General features: G+C 34.4%; 1 protein-coding gene across 2 annotated transcripts in view; it reads left to right on the plus strand.

Annotated features, from left to right (window-relative positions):
* The window catches only part of LOC142342824 (uncharacterized), a 45,388-nt gene extending 25,607 nt beyond the window's left edge, over nt 1–19,781 (plus strand). For both annotated transcript variants that reach the window (XM_075394422.1, XM_075394423.1), the window contains 9 exons: nt 1,766–1,962; nt 5,120–5,304; nt 5,818–5,947; nt 6,353–6,749; nt 8,000–8,153; nt 9,028–9,404; nt 12,197–12,384; nt 15,181–15,494; nt 19,316–19,781. In XM_075394422.1, coding sequence (XP_075250537.1) covers nt 1,766–1,962; nt 5,120–5,304; nt 5,818–5,947; nt 6,353–6,749; nt 8,000–8,153; nt 9,028–9,404; nt 12,197–12,384; nt 15,181–15,494; nt 19,316–19,496 — 2,123 coding nt within the window. In that variant the 3' untranslated portion in view covers nt 19,497–19,781. The remainder of the gene's footprint in view (nt 1–1,765; nt 1,963–5,119; nt 5,305–5,817; nt 5,948–6,352; nt 6,750–7,999; nt 8,154–9,027; nt 9,405–12,196; nt 12,385–15,180; nt 15,495–19,315) is intronic.
* The last annotated feature ends 5,194 nt before the right edge of the window (nt 19,782–24,975 follow it).

The raw sequence follows: 24,975 nt of genomic DNA on the forward strand, positions 1-24,975 counted from the left end.
AAATTACCGATCAATGTATGCTTATGCTACAATTTTGACTGTTGTCTCCGAACTATAAGATAATTTTGTTCTGATTCAGGTTTCACAGTTCAGGTTTCACAAATACAACACAGATCATTTATTTGTCAGTTGATTTGTCCATATTGGAAAGCAAAAAAATTGTAACAAAAAACCGATTGCTTGGAAACATAAAGAGCGTTGCACCGTAAATAAGTTACACCAAAATAGCAGGGTGGACAGCAATTCAAGCAAGTTGGACGGCTGGTTCCAAACAAAACAGTAGAAAAAATCAAAACTAGATCTGTCTGAAGCTTTAATTAGAACTTTCTAAAGCTTTTGATTCGATAAATCACAAGATCCTTCTTCATAAACTGCATGAATTAAGATTTTCTAAAAATGCCTTAAGCCTAATAGAAAGTTATCTATCACACAGGCTACAAAAAACCATAGTGAATCATGTGGAATCCGATTGGATTGGGTTATATCAAGGTGTCCCACAGGGAACAATATTAGGTCCGCTTCTATTAACCTGTACCTTAATTACTTGAACAAAAAAATACCAGCTACTACAGCAATAACTCAATACGCCGATGATACTATCATTCTTAAATACAATACGGACCTAAAATCAGCAACATATCATCTTGAACAATCCTTAGGAAATAAATCGAATATTACGAAAAACAACGTCTAATGCTCAATTACTCAAAAACTGAATTTATTAAATTCTCAAAAAAGAAGAGAAGGAAAGAAACAATCTGTTAAATGGTAATTACAAAATACCAAACGTCAATTGTGTAAAATACCTTGGAATATATCTTGATTGCACATTTTTTTTCAAGAAGAACTGAAACACGTATTACGCAAAAATCAGTACAGGGATAAAATATTAAAACGTATATCACGCCCGTTCCCTGAACAGACAAGGCTACTACATCTGAACGCCTTAGTGATAAGTCATTTACACTACTCAGGCCTTTTACTGGCCTGCTAAAAAAAAATTGCTTTATTACTTTGGAGAAGCAATTAAGCTGGGCTGTAAAGACGTGCTTCAATTGCAAAAAATACAATAGTTCTTCTGATCTGAAACTAAAACATCAAATTCTGCCATGAAATTTTTTCTTGGAAAACAAAGTGTTAAATTAATTTATGAAATTTACTAGTAACCAGCTTCCGATTTTCAAAACACTACACTTACCAAAATCAAATTCACGCTACAGCCAGCGAACCAATAAATACTGCTTCAATCACAATATAAACTCATCTGCACTAGAAAACTCTAACCTGAATAACGGCTCAACACTTCATAATAAATTTCTTAACGTGAGTTTTTTTAAAAATATATTTGAAATGGATGCACGACGAATAGCTCTAAAGAAGCATCTGAAAATTTTTTTCTTTCATTTATATAAGCAAAACTCGAATAATGCGTCGTACGGCAAGGCATAATGGAAAAGTTTTACGTTTTCCTAGTACCACTGTCTCAATTTAAACCGTAATATATTTAGTTTATTTCATTTATACTTTGACCTGTACTGCCCATTTATTGTTTGCTGTTAATAACATAATGGGAATTCAATGTGTTTTTCTGTAAGTCTTCTAAAACTGTACGCTTTCTAAATCTCTTTTCATTCTTTTTTTCTTAACTTCACAGCAGAATAATGTCTGAAAATTCTGATGATTTTAAAATTACCGATCAATATATCCTTATGCTACAATTTTGACTGTTGTCTCCGAACTATAAGATAATTTTGTTCTGATTCAGGTTTCTCAGCAGAGGTGGACGAAAGCTACAGCAGCTACCCAACCATAGTGCAATCTCTCAGCTACATATCGCACGTTGTAAACTTCATCTCTTCTGGAATTGAGGAACAAATTGAGGACAGAGCTGAACAACAACAGCAATCTTCAGCAGAACAATCACAATACAAATCACTGCCTTATCTCTTCAACCAATCCAATGTTTGTACTGAAGCTTTTCTAACATACAAAAAACGGAGCCAGAGGACTCCGGAAACTAAAAGCAAAACCATAAAATGTACATTAGTTGAAAAAATCGAACGAAACTGATGTACTTAATTGAATAAAACAAAAAAACTGTAAGAAAGAAAGAAAGACAGAAAGAAAGAGAGAGAGAGAGAGAGAGAGAGAGAGAGAGAGAGAGAGGAGAGAGACGAGAGAGAGAGAGAGAGAGAGAGAGAGAGAGAGAGAGAGATGCAAACCGTATTTTTTAGCCTTCAAAAACGATAGCAAAAATGATGCTCGATTCAGGTCAAAATTGCATGAAAATTTTATTACCATATTTAAAAACAAATGAAAAAATCATCAATAATCATTTTAAGCATATGAAAGTAAACTATTTTGTTGAATTTAAATATAAACAATGAGAAAAGTGTTATAACAAAAGATAAGAAAAAAGTTAAAATCGAAGAAGTATGCAAAAGTTTAAAATGAAGAGAAAACATAATATTTAGAAAAACATTTGTTTTAAAGTAGCAGTTAAAGCATTCAGCAAAATTCACAATTACTTCTACTCGTAAACAATGTTGACAAATGAGACATATATTACGAAGCAAATAAACTACCAAAAAGTACTCAAGGAAAAGATAACGAAAAACCCTGTTAAAATTTAAAACGAAGAGAAAACATATTATTTAGAAAAAACATTTGTGTTAAAGTAGCAGTTAAAGCATTCAGCAAAATTCACAATCACTTCTACTCGTAAACAATGTTGACAAATGAGACATATATTACGAAGCAAATAAACTACCAAAACGTACTCAAGGAAAAGATAACGAAAAACCCTGTTAAAATTTAAAACGAAGAGAAAACATATTATTTAGAAAAACATTTGTGTTCAAGTAGCAGTTAAAACTTTCAGTAAAATTCAATCACTACTACCCGTAAACAATGCTGACAAATGAGACATTTATTTCGAAACAAATAAACTACCGAAAAGTACTCAAGTAAAAGATAACGAAAAACCTTTAAAACGAAGAGAAAACATATTATTTAGAAAAATATTTGTGTTAAAGTAGCAGTATGCAACAATTCCATCTGCTCAGTAAAAAAAGTTTCAATCCTTTCTCTCTTTCTGTTTTCTCTCTCTATCTCTCTCTCTCTCTCTCTCTCTCTCTCTCTTCCTCTCTTTCACCTGAAAACAGCACAGTTTGCCAAAAACAACAAAACATTTCTGTCCATTGCTCTAACTTTTCCGCAATTGTTTTGGATTTATTGACATTATTTCGGATTTATTGGATTTATTACATTTCTTTTAGGATTTATTGAATTTATTTCGGCATGTTGCAAAAAAAACAATATTTGATTAATGATGATTTTCAAAGCAATTTTTTTCATCTTTATCAAGAGTTCTAAAAACAATTTGGATTACAAAAGTTTGGTTTTTAATCAAGAAGACCGTCTGGTAGTAGGAAAATTGGAAAAGACCGAATAAGAAAAAACAATGTTAAAAATAAGAACCACGAGAACAGAGGAAATCTGTCAGTAAAAATGAATCCAAATTATTCAACGATAAATTGGCAGTATAGGATCTGATGTAAAATTAACCTGATGTACGATTAACCTAATTATTGTTCTGCCAACTAAACGAAATTTGAAAAGATGTCGAAAAACAGTTTTAATTTGTATAAAAATGTGAAGAAAACTGCTGAGACGAAAAAAAAAATATATATAAAATTTTTTAAATTTTTTTTCTTATTTATTTTGATTATTCCTATATATATATATATATATATATATATATATATACAATACATATAAAATATATATACTCTATTTTTTCAAAAGTTTCCGAAAAACTAATTGCATTTTGCGGAACCATAGAATTGATATTTTAGCAATTCGTTCTTTCCAAGCAACATCCAATTGCATTTCTCATAGTCAGATTGCGCCGGATGTTTCTTCTTTTTGTGACAAAAAACATTTTTTGGTGTTGTCTCTGTTTTTTTATATAATTTTATTTCATAAGTATCTATAAGCATACGTGGACAGCAACAGAAGTAAGTAAACTATTTCTAGATCACTTGCTGACCGTTTGTTCTATTAAAAAAAGACGAAATTTCATTTCCAATTTGGTTGATGATAAAACGAATTGATGAAAGAAAAATGAGGTTAAAACCAATTTCCAAAGTTTATAATTTACAAAGAGGTAAAAATGACCAGAATTACTTTGAAACGTTTTTATCTCTGCAGCATAGAATATCTTGACCTTTATCTGAGTGCCTACACAGTCTTTATGCTGTACTAAATAGTGTATATTCTAAGTATTTCATTTTTAATTGGTGATTTGAGATTTCAGAGACAAACCAAAATGTTTACTGAGATTTGTTTGGCAGGAGGGGGGGTAGAAAAAAACATTTTTAAGAAATATTGTTGTCTTGTTGTAACTGAAATGCTTTTACAAGGTCTTCATTAACCCGTATTTCTTGGATTTCCTGGAAACATTTCAAAATTAAACTCATATTGCAGCTCTCAAGGTCAACCTTAATTTAACATTAATACTACTTGTGAAAAAATACTATAGAAAAAAACACCGAATCAAACTTAAGAATTGAGAATTGCATAAAAGAGAAGCGAAAGAGTTTATTTTGGACACTTTTTGCATCAGTTTTACAGCAGCCGTGTAAAAAGTTAACGGAGCATAGGCAAATTAAATAGAATCATCATACTGAAACCGGAGGCAATTAGATGTTTTGTGATTTTCTTGACATGGCACGATCTTTGTAATTTTACTATTTTATCAATGCTGAAAAGTTTAGTTTCCCTGGGATTTGTCTGTAAAATTGAGGGCTGTAATAGACTCCGCTTTTACATAAAGTTATCAAAGATAATTACGGTATACTTAACGTGACAAAATGGAAAACAATGACAAAGTATTGCCACTGTTTAGCTCATTTGTGTCGAGAAATGTTAAGCTGTATCAAGAAAGTTAAAGAAAAATTTATAGCTCAACTTTTCGAGATCGCGCCAAAAATTAAACCATAAAGAATGTAATATACATTTTTTGAGGCAGTTAAGATAGATTCGTTACAAGGCCACCCGAAATGTAAACTTTGAAAAAAATCATCTGGAGCGTCTACTTGCGATCGAAATGTTTCAGGTATTTAAGACAACTGACAGCGACCTCTGTCAATCCAATCCAATGTTATGGTACGTGTTGGATCTTCAAATTGAGAAGAGTCCCGTTCTGATGCAGAAAATTCACGGAAACACCAAGGACAACACTATCTCTGATAAACCAAATATTCTGAGAGCCCATCATTTCAGAGAGTTGGCAAAACTTGAGTAAGAAATTCTTCTGTAATGAGCTCAATATTCACTGCTACAATTATTTCACACATTTTTGTCGGTTGGTCAATCCCTTGATTGAATAACAAAAACTTCATTATGCAATCACCTCAGACGTGTGATCTCATTCACCTTCAGTACGATCTCGCCAAAAAAGATTGGATATGGTATCAAATATATTTTAACTTCCGCCTTTCCAGAGCATAGTCCAATGAAAAATTTAATTGTAGCATTAGTAGTCCAAATAGATACCTTTTACTATTCCCATTGAGGCAATAATAACTCATCAGATCTAACCCGATAAAAATTCCGATATGATATCACTGGGCATTTACAGAAAAGAAAACTGAGTTCAGCAGCAAAAAATTCACCAGTTAAGTTTGTTGCTATCATTAAAGAGACTCGACAAATAAGGTCCGATATCTATACAATGAAATTTATAGGGCGGCTTAGAAATTTTCAACTTAGATTAAGTTTTGGTAATTAATTGCAATTTCTTTTATTTTCTAGGAGTGTGTCTTTGATTCATTCCTTGAAACTGCTGGCCAGTATTGCTGCGCAAAACATGACAGTTTTGAGGACATTTCAGAAGCTGGCCTTCACTCAAAACCCAGAGACATGCAGTCCCCATGTTTTTCAGGTACGCGTATTTAAGTTAGCGTCAAACTTCATTCAACAAAATATTAAGTAATAATAACTCTGCAACAGAAATGGAGAAATTTTGAAAACGTTAGTGCCCTAATGCAGCCCAGGTTCAAACCACGACTTATGAAAGGACTTAGTGGATAAACTAGTGGAGAGAGAGGTTAGCTATCATCGACTAAAATTACACAGTCGAGGCCTGAAGCTCAGAATGTGTCAAAAAATTCAGTGCCACAGAGCTCATAATACAACCAATTCATACCAATTAAGTAAGAGATATTGAAGTTTCATGTAATGACTGAACTAATAATGCTATAATCATAACACATGAATACAGCCATTATTTCTATCCGTGATGAACGGACTAATCGGAAAATTCCACTTGACGATATTTCTTTTGCAGACCATTCCTGACGTCGAAAGCAGCGCTTCCGAATCCGGATGTTCCGGACGCTCCCAAAATGACCTGATCAACCACAATTTGAAGAGCTCTTTCAATGGCACCAACGACAATGACGCAATGCACAGATCCAGCATCCTCGACGAACTACGAAGTCTCGAACTAAGTGTGGACGAAGAACTTCCGAACTCGGAATCACGACTCGTCACAGACGGCATGAACGAAATGCCGAGTACGAATAGGTCGGAGAGAAGTATACTTTCAACAGCCCGGATGCAAACTAGTTTAGAGCAGATAAAAGAGACAGAATCTCCACCCGTGGGGGGAGTACATGGAAAGGATGAGAATTTTGGAGGGAAACAGCCCGTTGAATTAAAAGCTAACCCTCTACAACATTCAGGTGAGATTGTACACCACTGTGCTTCCATTATCAAGGTCTTACAACTTCGTACAAATATTGAAGTTTTCTTACCATGTTTCTTGTCAGGAACACGGTAAGATTCGCCTCTCAGCAGATTCCGAGCCATATCCGGAACCGGGCACAAGCGTGTTAACCGTTTATAGACCATAGGTCGTCTAATTTTGGAATTCTGTTGGACTTATCTGCAAGCTGTTGTTTGCAGCAAGATAATAGAAGAAAAAAAATTCGCAAAAGTAATCAGTGATACATTCAAGGATATATGGCATCTATCACCAAATTCCCTTTTCAGAGAGCCAATCGCCTTTACTGGTACGGCACGTTACTAGGGAAAATAAACAAAGCTGGTATCAAGGTCAATAACACAATTGAAAGGGGGCAGGTCACTAAAAAAGGCTGATTTTCGATATATCTCAATTCGCGATGTTATGGGCAGAATTACACTATTTACGTTCAACAATCCTGTGGCAATCAGTTTGGTCGGTTACGGTTCCATTTATTGTTCAGACCCCAGTTAGGGGACAGTACGCCGATATGCTCAAGTGGATTTTTTTGTTCAGTCAGTTTTTAACGATCGATGTACCTGACGTAAGAAAATATAGGTAGTACCACTAGAAAGCCCATCGAGCGTAAAATATTTAATTAAAAACATTTTTTTGAATTTCATCTTTTTTGGGGAGTTATCGAAGCTCAAAAAATGTGAACATTTGGCAGATTTCCGTTGTCTTTATTCTCGTTTTTTTCGTTAATTGGCTAAAAATTTTGGTTAATTTTGCTAACCAAAATTTAAGCTAAATAACGGACAAAATGAATTCTGTAGCATGACTTCTACTTTGCTTGGCAATATTTAATTTTGTCGTCCTCTTCGATTTGTGTTCCTACTACCTCTAACGCGCCAAGAAGTCAAAGAGTGACATTTTCTGTTGATCGGCACAATTCGGTACTTTTTTTGTGCTCGCAAAATCAGAAGATGAACGAAATTTTAATAATTTGAAAGTGTCTTGTCCCTGGTTATTTCGTCAACAAAGAAGCCAAAAATTAAGATGAGTGGTTTCGAAACATTATATGCAGACGCATATCTCCGAGCCTCCTTGTTTCTCAACAAGGATCATAACGAAATCCTTTTAAACTCATAATTCATAGAGATCCTGTTTCATAAAAAAAGATTGTGCTATTTTTTACCAATTTTTTGACGCGTATATCAGTTATATTTCTAGTTTGCTTGTATTTAGAGGAGTCGCGAGCCCCGAGTAAGAGTCTTGTGACGGAGGAGGACATCGCTTGGGACAATTTGGCACTTGTTGACAGGCACTTGTGGAACAATGCGCCCTTCTATAGGAGGTCCAACATGACTGACCAGCAACCAGCATCACCGCCAATCAACAGGTAGATAATCTATAACAGATTTTTTTCAGCTAATGATAAAAGTTTTCACAGCATTTAAACTATTTTTAACGGGGTCAACTTTTGTTTATGTAAACAAACAAACTACTTCTGACGGATTTATCAAACTAACAAAGTTTGGTACATCCGTCCATTTGTTCGTGTGCAGTTTAGGGAAGATTAGATTCTTTTTTGAAAGGGAAACTTCTCCCTTTTTCTAGATATTCAGTACAATATTCTTATAAAACAATCAAACAAACTTGGTCACGTTTATCTGTCTAAAACTATTTTTTCTTGCATTTGCAGTATATTTGTGTTAAATTGTCTGGGATATAAAGTTAATCAATTGAAAAGCTCTAAAAAGTTGTCAATACAAGTCAGTATTACCAAATGATTGATGTATTTCTGCCATTTCACTTTGCTTCTTGTATTATTGATACACAATTTAGAAAATTTGAAGATAATGGTCGGAGAGGTTATACTCTTGCAACAATCCTGCAATTGGTTGCAAGAATCCACCAATTGGTTGCTCAAAACTTGCAAGAATCCTGCTGGAAGTATGTATGCAAGATTATAACTGTCCATCCGTTGAGCTGAAGCAGTCGATAATAATTGAGAAATTTCTACAAAGACTGGTTACGACTGCTTGAAATTGTCCGTCTCTGGTTTCTATGCCTGGTTTCTTGTTAACTGTTTCCTATTTAATCAAATGGAGTGACAAAAGTTACATTGCAAAATGGGTGAGTTTATAAGTATTACAGTGTTTTACAGTGTATTAGAGTGTATTACAAAACTAAGTTACAGTACCTTTTAACTAGATCAATTTTTTTGAAATAGCAACTTAAATCGAACGCCAGGAGACCTATTTCCATTCTAGGGAAGACCTCTTAGCTCTCAATGGAACCAAAAGCAGAACCAACTTCCTGAATGGACGACCCTCTGAAGCCAGGAGTTCTAGACTATTTGCTGGTAGCCCGAAAAACGGAATTCATCTGGACGTTGATTCTCCTCGAAGCAGCCGCTCTGATGGTTCTAAATCATGGCCCAATTTTTCCGAATGGCCATCGGAAGTTGCAATTGCTTACACCAAAATGATGGCTCAAATAGTTGAGAAGGGATGCAGTGCAGACATCCGGAAAGCTGCATTACTGGGCGCTTTCAACGATGATGTTCTGTTCAACACCAAAAAGTACTCGTATCAAAATCTTAGCACGAAAAATGTCGGGTTGATTGATCTGCTCTACTTCTCGTTCAGTAAGTAGAAAAGTTCTCAATTCCGAAATGCATATAAAAAAATATGGGACTTGTTTAACAAACTCAGTTTTCGCACAGAATGGAATTGCGGTGCATCAAATAAGCCTAGCAGATGAATTTTGATGCCGCATGTGTTGAAATACAAAACACAAAACACTGGGGTCGAAAAGATCCGAAATTTAAAATTTGAACTGACAAAATACATGGGGATCATTTCCGTTTGTGCTCCCAGTACGTTATGTCGTTATGCGTCCCCCAGAACGTTATGCCCCCTTCCACGTTACAGAGCAAAAAATTGGCACGTGCGTCAGGGGGTTGCTGTAAAACGCAGGAAGTTAAGTGATATATTTACTTGTGCATCAGGCCAAAGTCGAAATGAGTGATTTAAATTTAGAAGTAAACAAGAGAGCGAACATTTGAAGTGAACTAAATACTTTGAAAAGAATTGGAATTTCATTTTGAAGTATATAAAATTTCCGTTTTGAATTTGCAAAATTATGGCTCCCCCAAACCTGGTTCCCCTCAACTCTTTATATTATAGTCATCATTGGACTCTGAAAAATTGTCGGCACGTTCCTCTAATGGTTGTCCATATATAATATGGATGCGTGGCCAGCTACACTTTTTCGATCTGAGTTATTAGCATCGGAACTGGCGTTATTCGAAGGTTTTCGATATAAAAATTTGATAGTTTATGGATGAAATAATCGTATAAACCAGGCGTACTAGCATGTACTTGTGCAGTAAAGTATTGGGTGATCATGGGAATGGTTTAGAAAATTGTGGGAGAAATTTATTTGCATTTTGAAATAACCAATCAATGATGGGAGGAACCCCCGTTGATCTTCTCTTGCATGTATAATTTTCAGACCACCCATCCTCCAGTTATTAAGTAATGCGATTTGAATGTATTTGGATGTTTTATTGTCAAATACGACTGTTTGAGTCAGAAATAATGGGAATAATCTGCCGTATTGTCATGCACGGATGAATAAACGTTTTGTATGACTTTGGGAAGGTTTTATGAAGTAAAAAGGCGATTTTTGAGAATATTGGTAATTATCACAGGAAGGTAGTTAGCACCTAAATTGAACTAGTATTCTTTCGGAAAATTGAAGTCGGATTGGTCTGAAATTTGGGAGATAGACTATTTTGGTTACGAAGAATCAGACCTTAAAACCTGCACGGAACTAGCGCACACTCGTGTTGCGGAACGTAAAATTTGAATTGCTCGTGGAGTACTGGTAGTAGCCCTATTTTTGAAATGTTAGTGTAACTTTCCAAAGGGTTTTCGATTGCTGATATTTTTAACCCCAGATTCCGACAACGTGCGGGTGCTGCGGGCGACCCTAAAGTTGAAAACTGAAAAATACAAAATTCTAGCCCTCAAGCGAATTTAATATAGTAAAAATATGATAACCCTGGCCCTGGACAGTTGGTGACAAAATATACCCAATCCACTAATTTTTCCAAATTCGAATTTTCTTTTTTTTGGCCGAAACGACTCCCTGAAATATTTAAAATTGCAAACAACTCGCAACTGCTGGTTGTTTGGTCAAGAAATTTGGCAGGCAAGTTGGTGGCACCCAATATTTTTTTAAAAAATTTACAAGAAGAAGTTTTGACCACTACTTTGCGGGTGATTTAGTCTGCAATTTTAGGAGTCATCAGGGAGTTCGATTAAAAGTGTGCGCAGTCATTACTCGTATTCTATTGGGAGTTAGGTGGTAAAAATTTGTAGGTAGGGGCAACTATGGATTACTTTCCGTGACAATAGTTAGATTTATCAACTTGACCCTTCATTTTGGACGGTTGATCTTTGGATGACCCCTAGAGCTCAAATTTTCAGGTTTTTAGGAAAATTTGTCTCATCGGCATAATTTATTACAAGCAATTGCATGAAATGGTCTTAAAAATTGGAAATTACGTTTGTTCTTTGGTTTAGGGTTGAGTTTAGATATTTATTCAACACTTGATTTTTGACATGGATTGATTACAGCTAGTTAGATTGATACCGGAAATAGAGGAATAAGAACTTTTCAGCGCAACGTGCAATGTTTACTAAGCAAACATTGATTGACATGCCAAATGCATATATTAGATAAAGCGAAATGGGTTTGTTTACATAAGAGTACAAAGGTTGTTTACATAAGATAAGGAGAAAGTTGAACAACGGTTGGTAGCAGTTGAATGATAGATCATTATTTGATATTGATTTCTTTGCATAGCAGACAAATCCCTCCTTCAGAATGTGACAGATTTCAAGATTAGTTGCAATGTTTACTTAAGAGATTAAGGTTTGTTTCATTAAGAAAAGAGCGTTTTGGTTGAGTATAAATTGAAGGGACACAGACAAATTTTTGCACAAGCGCGAGGAAGTAGTTGTTTAGTAGTACTCATCCTTAAAAGATAGTGTGAAAAGCAGAGAAGAGATTTGAAAGTGGGACTGAACTCTGAAAGTTTGTAATTAAAAGACCAGTTGGGATACTGTGAGCGTTTTTGATTTAGTTCCTTTGTGAAGTGAACCGCGGATATCGTTTTGTGTTAATTTAATTACTATTATAAATTGTCTTAACTTTGTCTTTTCCATTGATCTGCAAGTAGTTTTCTTACAATTGTTATCTATATAACTAGAATTTATATTACGAGCCCCGTTGTGAATTAACTCATTTCAAGGCAATCATATTTGCCTAGTTAGAAATTCAGAAGACGACAGTTGCAAATAATATGCACCCACTCAACGGGGGTGGGGAAGATCCATACTTGGCTATAAAACTCAAAGTGTGTTTTAGAAGAGTGTGTTTGGTGTTGGCAAGTGAGGTTCACAGCTCTCGAATGTCTAATGCGACTCTACAACAGATTGGAGACTCTGCCTAACCAAGATGGCATTCGAAACATCTGCTGGGCTGCAATCCTAGATGCCTGCAACAGGGACCCAGAACCCAAAGTGAATGAGGCACGAAAGCTGGGCAACACACAGGTATAGCGCTGATACTTGTTGGGGTTCCATAATACCGCTCTTCTTTCGAACATAGACTCAATATATACCCAAGTAACCATCAGTGAAAGATAACAGAAAGCTGCCGTTTTTAATGGTCTGAATGTTTCTACATAAAAAAGGGAACAGGCGGAGAAAAAAGACGAAAAGCAGCATCGAGAAAGCTAGCAAAGTTCGTGTGATGCGCTGGAGATATTATATATCCTGGAATGTGTTCAGCAGAACATTTCCACATGAGATACCACACGACGAGGCAACACTGCTTTTCGGTGTTCTCTCGGTACATCAAAAAACTGTACATAAAAAGTGTAAAAAGCATATAGTTTTTTTTTTCAGTTTATCTGATCCGAAAACTATTTATTATTATTCTTATTATTATTTGGAAGATTTACTCAAATAACTAGGAGGGTAGGAACCCGACCAGTTATGCATGTATTTTAAAGAATTGGAATATATTTTCATTTTTCACAAAATTATCATAAATTCTTCCTGTTTTTTAGTATTCTCAAAGAGAAATCTTCTTTGTTGCGTGAATTTGTTCCTTGAAAAAAAATTATTTTATTTTCCAGCATTCTCCTGTATTTTCCGAAAAGTAGTTTATCGAGTTTTTAGCCAATTTGGTTGCCTTCATGCATAAATATTAATAGGTTGCAATAGAATATCAGTGTAGAAAAGTGTAAGAAAAAACATAAATATATTCAGAAAAAAATATGAAAAATTTAAACTTGGACTTCGATCCGTTTACTTACTTTCTTTACTATTGCATGTTAATTAAAACCCTTTAAAAATCACTCTAAATAACGGCAACATAACGTAATATGAGAACAACGCATATTTTGAGAACGACAGCAGAAAGTTTTCAACTTTCATGAAATTTACATCTGTTCGTACCGGTAAAAGTCATAACTAAACCAAAAACATAATTAGCTGAAAATGCAATTGAATCAAATAACGAAACGACATTCTAAATTATTTTGAAGTTATCGCGGAAAACAGCCGGGCTTTTGAATTCGAGTACAAAATTTGATTTAGCGAATACAAAAGTACAGGGTTCTCAAAATTCTGACTTTGAAAAGATATAAACATCAACAAACCATCAGCGTAACCATCTCAAACTCAATTAGTCCCCAAGTAATTGTGACATGAAAATTGTCTTTGTTGTGTTTGTTTCATGTTCAACCATGCATCCATTTAAAAATATTCTTTTTGAAGATAATAACTTTTCAAGTATTATCTACGAATTGAAATATGAAAGCATTATGCATCGCTTAATCCTTAAATTGCAATATGAAAGCATTATGCAATTAGCTAGCTACTCGCATAATATTATCAACGATTTGATCAATGAGTGTTAGACAAATTTAACAGATTAAGAGGTCATGGCCACCTCAAAAACAGCATAAAACATCCTTCAGCAGAACACCCTATGACGCTGTAGGAATCGGTATTTTTGTATGTTTTAAGATTGTTTTAGGAAACCTCCGACATCGAGGTCAGATTTGCCCTCACTTTAATTTAGCATACCTTTGCATAGTAATGGAGTATATCGCAAGGCTGAACATCATTACGAATTTGTACTGACGATTGAATAAATTGAGGAAAATTTTTGTGTAAATGTATAGTACTGATTGTTTTACTTTTACACGCATTAGATGACACAAACTAAAACACTGAAAATCACAAAGATATAAAATAATCTACAAAAACTTTAACTACTCTTTCAACATCAATTTCTGTTCACAAACAATCAAAACCATCAAACTTATTTATCTAAGTTTTCAATTCAAATCACCGAAGCAGGGGCTAAGCAAAAAAAAGAAGATGAACGACAACCAAAAACAAAAAAAATGTGTGCTGCTGTAAGTGCTCAGTTAGATTTTCTATTCATTTTCTATTAAAAAATGTCTTGATCAAAAATTAAAACATTTTAGTATTCGAAGAAAATATTATAGTTTAAAGCTCGTTTACATAAATGTGTTAATGAAGGCTTTCTGATCTCAACCTTTGCTCGGAAAATGAGTAAAAAAATTTATTTGATTAAATTCTTTTTGTTCTAATGAAAGCACTTTTACAAAGCTAGTTTGAGCAACTGAGACATTTTTTCTAGCAGTTGAGATAGTTCCGCTCGAGCGAAAGCCAAAATTCAATTACTCGTTTGACTATCACAAATTGGAGTACTTTACAAATTGAATTAACGGAAAAACAAGATATCATTTCATCTCAAATTTGTTCTTTAAAGTGTCTCTATCAATTTCTTGCTTCTTGAAAACCACTTTTTCATCTTGGTCCAATGAAACCTTTTCATGAACCCTTTGAAAAGTAATAGCAGACGAAAGTAAGAAATAGCCTTGTTAGCCGTTTAAATCAAGACTGCGCATAGTATTTGCATTTTATAATGTATTCCAGTGCACCAGAGAAACAAAAGTAAGTTCTTTTTCAAAAGAGTTTGTGAATTCGAACTCCAGCGGACCGCTACCTATGGCCATGCCTCTCATGAACAATGGGATGTAAACCGGTAATCATTATAAATCGCGGCGAAGCCTCGAAGCCCCAGGAGCGCGCCCACCAGCCCGCCAGGTACAATTTAAAATAGGGTTCTCCCAAAAATTTACGCCTCAGCGCTCTTTAAGCCACCTCTACCAAACTAGCGTATTCAATCATGGCCAAAAATATTAATTTTTAGCACAATTAAATTGTTTCCTTTTCAAAACACACGTTATCCTTTCTAATCCAACCTAATTTTGACGGTCAAACTGATGCAAAATCATTGTGTTTCAGAATCAATCTAAATCAAACACTATCGCTACAGCAAAAAAGACGTCACAACCAACCAATGAGAGTCCAGAAACTTCAGAACTGTCGCTCTATAGCCGCATTCTAACTACATTAGTGAACCAACAAATCAGAATCAGCGAAGCCAATCGGAAGAAAGAGAAATTGAAGATAGAGCAGACTGAGTTGGAAACGAAGAGAGAAGCAGAGAAGGCGAGGAAGGGTACTCTGACTACAACCAAGTTGTCGTCGGCAATGACACCGATACCGTCAAAGATGCAACCAAATTGCAAAGAAAGAACTCTCAAACCATCATTAAGGTGAGACGGAAATGTCAAACATTAATTCACAATTAATTCTTCTACCATTGTCACGTCTAACAAGACTCCTGGTAGTATAAAAGATGTGATAATTTTTGGAAAATGGTTTTCGGATGTGCCAGTAATTTGAAGCATTTGGAGCAATTCAGTTTCATTCTTACGTAAATTCCAGAAAACTATCCGGTCTGTAACTGAATTAATAAAACCTGCTCAACAACCATTTTAAATGAAAATGTAAGAGTAGGTCGTCTCAGTGCAAAATAGTACACGTAAAGACCAGAAGCTGAAATGTTTTTACCTAAAAGACGGATTTTTTTCAAAACTGAACGATGTAGAATTTAAAATTCAGCTAAGGTGGTTCGGGGCCTTAGCCTCTAAATTCCAACAAGTTTTGAAAATAATTCCTAAGTTTAGTTTTTCTCTAAGTTAGCCCTCTAGGCGACTTTAATTCTCTTAAAGACTTTCTGCCCAAACTAACTTATAAAGGAAAACGGGCACACTTCTATACTTAGCAAAAGTTAACTTACACCAGTTAACTTCTAGTACTTATGCCTACTAAAAAAACTATAACAAAAACACGCCGAAATCTAGCTAAGAACTCTCTGTCTTACCAACAGAAAGGAGAGACTTCACTTACAAAATTAAATTCAAAAAGAAGCTCTAAGAAAGTACAAAAATCATGCGGTATATATACTCCGCAAAAGTAAATAAAAGAGATATAATCAAGTCCGATTTCTTTTTATAAATTTATCTCATGCGAAAAGTCCCAAAAAATCCCATGGTTAAAACAAGTTCATCCCCAATTTAGTAAGTAACCTCTAATTTGAGCTGAGAAATCTTAAGTTTCATCAAAGGTTATGAATCCGTTCAGTTCAGACAAAGTCAGAACTGTCAGTACTTATCAAAATCAATATTTGTTGAATAAACCGCCTCTAAAGTCCTAACTTACTTAGCCATTATTCTTTCAATCTAATTTAATTCGAAACTTATGAGAAATAACCCAAGGTTAGTACTTTGCCATAATTTCTTAAGTTTTCTTAAATTTCTTAAGATAGCTTAAGTTAGAAATTCCATTTCTACACCACCCACTCGGACTTAACTATTCTCCTGAATAGTTATAATTACATAGTTAAACGATTTACATCAGTAAATAGAAATGTAAAACAAATTTATAGAAAAAGAACTTATAAAAGGTTTAGTTAGTCCTTGGTCTGAGTATTCACAAACAGTTGCAAGATCTTTTGTTTTGATGCTTTCGAGGAGAGACAACACTGCACACGAATCGTTTCTATCTTGCGTATCCCCGACTGTAGTGGCCTTCTTGACCACACCGCTGGCATACTACCCGGGACCTCGTTTGAACTTAATGGCCTCCAACAATTGCCTGTTGTCCCTGCATCAAGTGTTCAAAAGCCCATCTCATTTTCTGTTGCCCAGAGAGGACCAATTGAATTAAACGGAAGTGAAATTCGGGACTGAATGCTGCTTCGAGAACCTCCATCTCCGTTTGTGTGCTGGCATCTCTGGTATTTTGTTCCCTAATCGTCGCAGTAGTGCTCCAAGCATCATCATCATCGTCCCGCATTGTTACCGGCTGAGGCTGTGTTGCACTACTGATTCCCAGGTCAATAGCTAAGCCCACCGTAACAGCATACCCCACAAATGGCTCTTTACGAAGTTCACTCCTCAGGCTCTCCACTTGTAGCCCGTTGATGAAAATCCAGTGGGCCAGACGATCCATCTCTTGGTCCGTTTTTCCTAGATTTTCTCGATAGCATTTTTGGTAAACCCTGTCCGCCCACTTTGTGATACTCTCACCAACTTTTTGTTTGAGACCAAGTTCCTCTTGTGATGACATTTCTCAGTGAAGTTGAAGTCACTTTGGTTCTAGTACAACGAAGAAAGGTAATTAAAGATCGCAATTTTTTTAAAGCCTTTTTTATATGCTTAGAACTTTCACGTTATCACATATAGACAACTTTCACATTTTCCTTAAATCATGAGCTTTAAATCATACTTCAAATTCTGATAATCCCTCTGTGGTCGCCAATGTAGAATTTGAAAAAAACTAGGGTGGGGGAGATTCCTAATTCAAATCCCAACAATTGTAATTATCTAATTTTTCGTTAAAACAGAGAACTAGAGTAGTGGTAACTTCGAGTGCCTATTATCCTAAAATAACAGAAAGGGGTATACCAGGCCCTTCTATTACTCCTAAGATTCAGATTGGAGGCAGTCGTTTGTATTAAACAGTAATTACAAGGTTCGATTGAGAGTTGTCTAACCTCAGCTAAGACCTAACTATATGGAAAAAAAACAATTATGGAATAGGTGGCACTATAATTGAGAAGTATACCAAGTTCCCAATACAACTATAATACTAAGAGATCAATCTAAGATCCTAAAACTACTAAGTGTTTAGATGAATGGAAGCTTGTCGTAGTTCACTCCACAACCCAACCAGACGAGTATTAATCAATTTGAATAGAACACTAAGACATTGCCCATCAGGTACTTCAGGCTACTGCAGACCGTGATAATGTCTACCTGGTTCGCCATTCCATACTACATGGGTTAACTTAGCTCGCCAAGTCGTCAACGATCAGGCAGCCCCGACCTCAGAGTGGCTTCCACTATTCAGTCTCCTATAGGAGCGCGGCCGATTAATGCTCTCAGAAGCACTCGTCTTGAAGGCGTCTGTAGTTCCCTTCTCCAAAGTCCAAGTCCCGGGAAGTCTTAACTTAACCTAATAGTGATTGATCTCTTTAAATCCACCTATGTATCCTAAGATAGATATGTTAAATTCTGGTTTAATGCCAATTTATAACTTTAAGAAATTACTTGACTTACAAATTAAAGATTGCAAAGTTACCACAGACCTTATTCCTAACAAAATCAAAGTTATATTCAACCAAGGTGTACTCTCAAAACGTCTCCTAACTATCTTCTATTTCTCTATTCGATCTCTGAGTCTACACCGACTCCATCGAATAATCCTAAGAAGTTAGAAAAATCGAAACCAAGGAAAGACTATTACCGCTGAGAATAATGAGGATTGTATAATAAGCAGTGAATTTAGAATCAGGAATTTGGGTTAAGAAGACGGCCCAAAAATCAGCCCTATTTATACTCATTATCAGTGCGAAAAGTCAAGATACAATACTAATCTTAGCACCATGATTTATAGTGGGGGTCGTACGGGATACCGAATATGGTTTACTTCTACAAGATTCCTAGAAATCAGTCGCGAGGAATACCATTTATTGAATGCATTTGCATTTTTCTAAGAATTCATTCACACTTCCAGAGATATCAAAATCAGTTAAAACGTGTTGAGGAGAACAATCTGACTCTAATAGTAGCTATCTAGAATCATCATTTTGAACCGAATATTGGCTAACAGTACCATTTCTCAAAGATTCATTTATATCAAATTAGTGACTTGAATAAATTTACTCTTGTCTTGATAAAACTGATAAGTTAAATTTTCTAAGTTTTAATACTATAGTTTGAATCAAGGTTATTTCGGATTCCGTTTATACGGTTCAAATATTAAAGGTTTGTTCAATTTTCTACGTTCCTAAGTTTCTATTTTCTACAAACGATTTGTCGTATTTGGGTGGTTCATTGTAGAGGAATCAGTCGCTTGGATCCCTCTCCGGCTCACATGAAATGATTTCTTGTTGTCTGAAATTACTTATACTAAAAGTGACATGATCATAATCTGTTTATAGTAAAAACAAAAAAAATGCAGTCTGAGAAATATTATGATCCGGGATTTTTACTTCGATCTCATATCCAATGTGTGATGTGAATTACAGAGACGAGGTGGAATTGCACGGGGAACTGTGTGAGAAGCCAGTTGGATGGGCAGACAGGAACAGAATGGGTCTGCACAGGATAGTGGAAGATCAGTGGAGGAAGAGTCTGCATATCGAGGGATCCGATGTCAACGTCGCCTCTTCTCTCTTATCAACTCCAGAGCTCACTCCCAAAGACTAATAAAAACACTTCCGAGAATATAAACTGAGCTTGCCCGTACCTAACTTTCAGAGTAATTCAGTACTGAATCAAGAGGTTTTTCAGAAACAATTCAGTACTGATTCAGAGTCTCTTCTTATCTCATTTTGCTCTGATATTCTCTGATTCAGACTCTGAATCAGACTCTGAATGATTCTGAGGCAGACTCTGCTTCATTTCATGATTGATTTCATGGTAATTGATTCCATGATGCAGTTGAAGCTTAGTATATATTTTTGAATGGTAAGATAACTTCTTTATATTTTACAGTTTTGTTAAAATAGAGGAAAACGGGAACGAAAGAGCTTGAAATATGGGAACATGTAGTGGATAAAGGAAAAGTAAAAATTATTGCTGTGAACAAAGAAAGTCTCACCGGGAGCATAGTCAAACCATAATCTCCAAAAGGGAACAAAGTTCTTAGTTCTCCAATTCAAAACGGATTCCGATTGAGAAAATCTTTCGAAAGAAAGACCGAGGACTCAATTTCAATTGCCCGAAGTATTTTGACAGAATAGAAAACAAAAATAACAACCTGAAAACCAAACAAATGTTTCCTGATGGAAATGAAGAGCATATTATGTTTATATGAACTTCAATTACATTAGCCATAATCCGGATGAACAATTTTACATCTGAAATATAAATTAAGACATCCAGTTGGTTAATGTGACTTAACTGAAGGTGAACGCAACATGAATCAGTTATCAAATTAAGAGCTATCAAGAGAACTCATATTTAGACTTACACAATCAAGGAAAAAAATTAGCATACAAGCACACAATTTCTTTATTAGTTACACACGCTGCGTCGAGGCATTGAGTGGGCAGAAAGCCCAAAAGTTTGCCGAGTATCAAGAATATACTACCCCAAACATATTTTTGTTCCGACCCCTCTTGAGCGGGAAGGAACTATATACTCAAATGGGTTTTTTGTTCAGTCAATTTTGGCCAATCGATATATTCATCGTAGAGAGTTGAGACTGTTATCATCACAGATTTTTTTAATTTTCGTATTTTACAGGCAGTTATCGAGGTTTAAACTTTTAGAAATTAGAGTGAATTCCGGTGAGATTTTATTCGCATTTCTCGGAATTTTTCACTAAAACTTCGCCAATTTTGCAAAAATTTGTTAATTTTTTTTAGAAAGTGTCGTTGATTTTGATTTGTAAAGACAAATTCTACTTTCTTGTAGGCTATGTTAATTAATTTTTTTGTCAAAAATTATGGCTAAATATTTCAAAATTAAGAACTTTTCATCAAAAACAGCCCGAAATAAGTTTCTTTAGCCCAGTTTAATTAAATTTACAGAAATTAAAGACCGAAACACCACTAACACAATCTTTTGAAACTCAAAATGGGCCTTTTTCTACTACAAATTCCGTTGAGAGTGCTCTGTAATTAAAACTTTTCTGCTAAAATTGTTCGTTGATTGTCAAAAACGCAGCATCTATTTTTGAGTTTTGAACTAACAAAATATCAATATCTAGAACATTCGAATATATAAGTGTTACCAATGGACAGACAGCATTAGCAGGGCTAGTTTTGAACCAATCTTGGACTGGTATAATCCAAAAATAATTCGGATTGTAATCAGTCGGTCTTTTTTATTAAAGAAAATCGAGCTTTTCTACGTTATCTAAATCACAGAACATTTCAAACCAAAGCTCACTAATGATAGGTCCAATTGGATTCCTAAGTAAATCCACATTGTTGTATCTAGTTGATTACTTGAAAGCTTACGGTTGTTTTGTCTTTTACAAATATTTGATTTTTAAATAAATAATGACATAATGAAATTTGCCTCTATTTTTCTCTTAATTTGGTCAAATTGTAACTTGTTGTCAGCAATGAAAGAAAGGTTCTTCTTTCTATGGAAATCATATTCGACTTTATTGCAATTTTACGCCTTAAATTATCGTTTTCTGGCTTTAATATTACTAGATTTCACAATTTTTAAAAAAATTTAGGTAGTCGACCATTTTTCACGTTTTCTAGTTTTGTCACATTGTCACGTTATTGACAGTTCGTATGTCACATTATTGACCTTCAAAATAAGGCAAAATTGATAATACTAAATTCCTTGAGGATACAGGTTATGTTTTTAACGGCTTAGACACTACTTTCTCGAATAATTTATTTGAATTTTTTTTTTAATTTTGTCTTCAACTTTGTCTTTTTTACTTTGTCTTACGTCGTATGAAAATTCCAGTACAATGACCCAGATTCATTGGCTTTTCATTGAAGAAAAGATGATCCGATATTCTGATATTAGCAGATAGCTGATGACTTTTATGAGTCCGAAAACAATTGTTTAATAAGTTAAAAAAGACAGTTTTGCTTCTTTTATTTTCTATTTGTAATCTAAACTCCTTAATTACGAGTCAAATTAGACAATATTATTGTCAAGGGAAATTTAAAAGAGGGATCGGTCTCATACATTCTAATGTTTTTAAAAAATTCGTTGACTTTACTGGTTTCGACACGGAAACAAAGTAAATTAATTTTTGATTTTTGTCATGTTTGACGTTCTCTTTGTATACGAAAGACATATTCGGATAATTTCAATTTTCAGGCGCTTGCTTTGGAAGAATAAACGAACCTATTTAATTATTTCATTCGGTAATTAATGGCGTTCATGTCTTTGGAAATATTTTTTTCGAAAAAAAAATTAAAGTGATATTTAATTTTTCATTTTTTCATTTTATCTACTTGTTACCTGGCTTCATTAATGAGAGGTTACATAAGACATTATAGGTGCTCATAGAAAGTGCAATCGAACACATTTTTGTGGCCCTGGCATGGCTTTACGATCTCGAAAGCGTTATCTGACAAGTTTTAATTGATTTTTTGTTTTGTCTATTTGTTGCTCTTTTTGTAACCGCATAAAAAATTGAAAATCGGGAGCTCTTAATTCCTTCTATACAAAAACTGGTAATTGTACACCTATGGGATGTTTTATTTGATTTCTAAAGGTTTTCATCACTTTGAAATTATTTGTTTTATAAAAATAAGCGAATTTTGCAAATTTGTTTTTGTTCTTTATTGTCCTGTACTTTCTAATTGTGACCTGTACTTTTCATTGAGAAGGCCCACATCTTTTCTGATGAACTTAAAGTTAAGTTGTTGGATATCAGTTTTATCTGACGCTATTTTGACTTTGTCATTAAGTTTTGTTTTTCAAAACGGACAAGAAATTTGTGATTTAATTAGTTTTTGTTGTTGTTGTTTGATTTTGCTGTTTGTCTTGACTCGCTTTCTTAATATTTGCATATCTCAGCAATACAATGTACAATTATTCACTCCTCGGAGTAATTTGCTTCGGAGGCTATCTTTTCTTTCATACATCAATTTAAAAAAAATACTTGAATTTTTGTTTTTTTTCTATGTTCCTCATTTGGTAGACAATCATGCCAAAATTGTGGATAAGCGGTTTCGGAACCTTATGTGCAGTTGCACGTTTGAGTGTCGCCTTGTTAGCCATTTCGAAGTTAAAACAATTGCTTCTGGTCTTGAAACATTGATTTTTTAATGTATTTCTTGAAGAAAAAGTTTGTTCAACATTTATGGACAAACATTTATGGACAAACATATGGACAAACAGACAGCACTTCTGAAATTGGCGCTTTAGGTTACTCTTGCATAATTGTTTGGCATTAGATTTTGATAGCAAATTGACTTGTTTTTTCCTAGAGTAAAAACTTGGAATAAGTGAAAAGAAGAAGGTAATTTAAGATTTTTTTTCTGTGTAGGGGATTAAACAGAATGAAATCTCTCTTAAAATCCCAAAACTGATGCCTAGCTCATTTTTTATAATAATTTATGCTGCCGTAAACTGTTTGTCATCAAAGTGTATTGTTAAAGTTTCTGTTGGTATGCGCCACGGAAATCTTTTGAGTAAAAAACCTTTTTAGAAAAAAACAGGGACTTAATGTCCATTGCCCGAAGTATTTTGACAGTAGATGAATCAAAAATAACAAACTGAAAACCAAACAAAAAGTTTCCTGATGAAAATGTTGAACATATAATATTTGTATGAAATATAATTACATTAGTCATAATCCTGATGAACAATTTTACATCTGAATTATAAATTAAAATATCCAGTTGGTTAATGTGAACTAACTGAAGGTGAACGCAACATGAATGAGGTATCAAAATAAGAGCTATCAGGAGAACTCAAGTTTAGACTTACACAATCAAGAAAAAAATTTGCATAAGGAATGTTTTTTTCTCTTAGTTACGCACGCTGCGTCGACGCATAAAGTGAGCAGAAAGCCCAGAAATTGGTTGAGTATCAAATATATATTATCCCAAACATATTGTTAGCCATTTCGAATTAAAAACTATTGCTTTTGGTCATCAAATTCAGTTTCTCGATGCATTTGTTGAAGAAAAATTTCTATACATATATGGATAATTTGACAGCACTTCCAAAATTTGTATTGTAACAGGAGTGAGTTTTCCGATTGTTTCAAAGGCATTCCGTATTAACGGTTTTTAAGTGCTTTGAACAACAAAACTGCCGGAGAACTCTGCTTGAGATTTTCCTTGCTGCGAAATTGGTGGTTTAGGTTTTTTGCATCATCTCTTAGCATTGAATTTTGATTCCGATTTTAATTGTTTTTTCCTGGAGTAACAACTTGGCATTAGTTAACAGAAAAAGGTAATTTAACCATTTTTTCTGGGTAGGTGATAAAATAGATTGCAATTTCTTTTACAATCTTAAAGCTTGCGCGTTTTTCCTTCAGAAGTATGCATATCATGATTGCTTAGGGCAGATCAAATTTTATCGGAAAATGCTGTGGAAAATTTTTTGGTATCAAAGCATTTTGTTAAATTTGCTATTAGTATGCTCCATGGAAAAGACAACTGGTTCTCCTATCTCAACTAAAAAAAGAGATCTATTAATAATAATCTAAAACTGGAGGACGCTAAATCACGATAAAAACAATTGTTTCTATTTTTTGTTCGCCAGAGTCATTTTGCGCTCTAAAAAATGGATTATATTTTTTTCAGAAATGATGTAATACTTGAGTTCACTAGTCAGGAATAAACCTGTTTTCAAATTGATTGAACATTTTGTCGCAGGCAGAGTTAACTGTGATTTCGTGCAGAACTTTTCGTTATCCTGTCTTCTGTTCTTAGTGCTAACAATGATTCGTTGATTTTGTTTGTTTATAGAAATTGCCATTGTCTTCGTTTAAATGCTTGACTGAAGCACCTTGAGACTCAACCTTGAAAAAGTTCTCATACAGTGCCGCTTAAAGTGCCGTTCATACAGCGCAGAGATAGAGAAATAATTTGAGAGTGAGGTCAGTCACAAATTTTTTCTGAGAAAAATGATTGGTGTGAATTGATATACTCGAATCATTTTTTTTGGTCTTCGAATAGCTCAGTCAGTTAAATTTGGTCAGTAGAGCAAAACCAGTATAAAAAGTGCTGTAAAATTAGTCTTTCGT

Source organism: Convolutriloba macropyga, chromosome 7, assembly GCF_964194025.1.
Source record: "Convolutriloba macropyga chromosome 7, txConMacr16.3, whole genome shotgun sequence".
Taxonomy (NCBI): Eukaryota; Metazoa; Xenacoelomorpha; order Acoela; family Convolutidae; genus Convolutriloba; species Convolutriloba macropyga.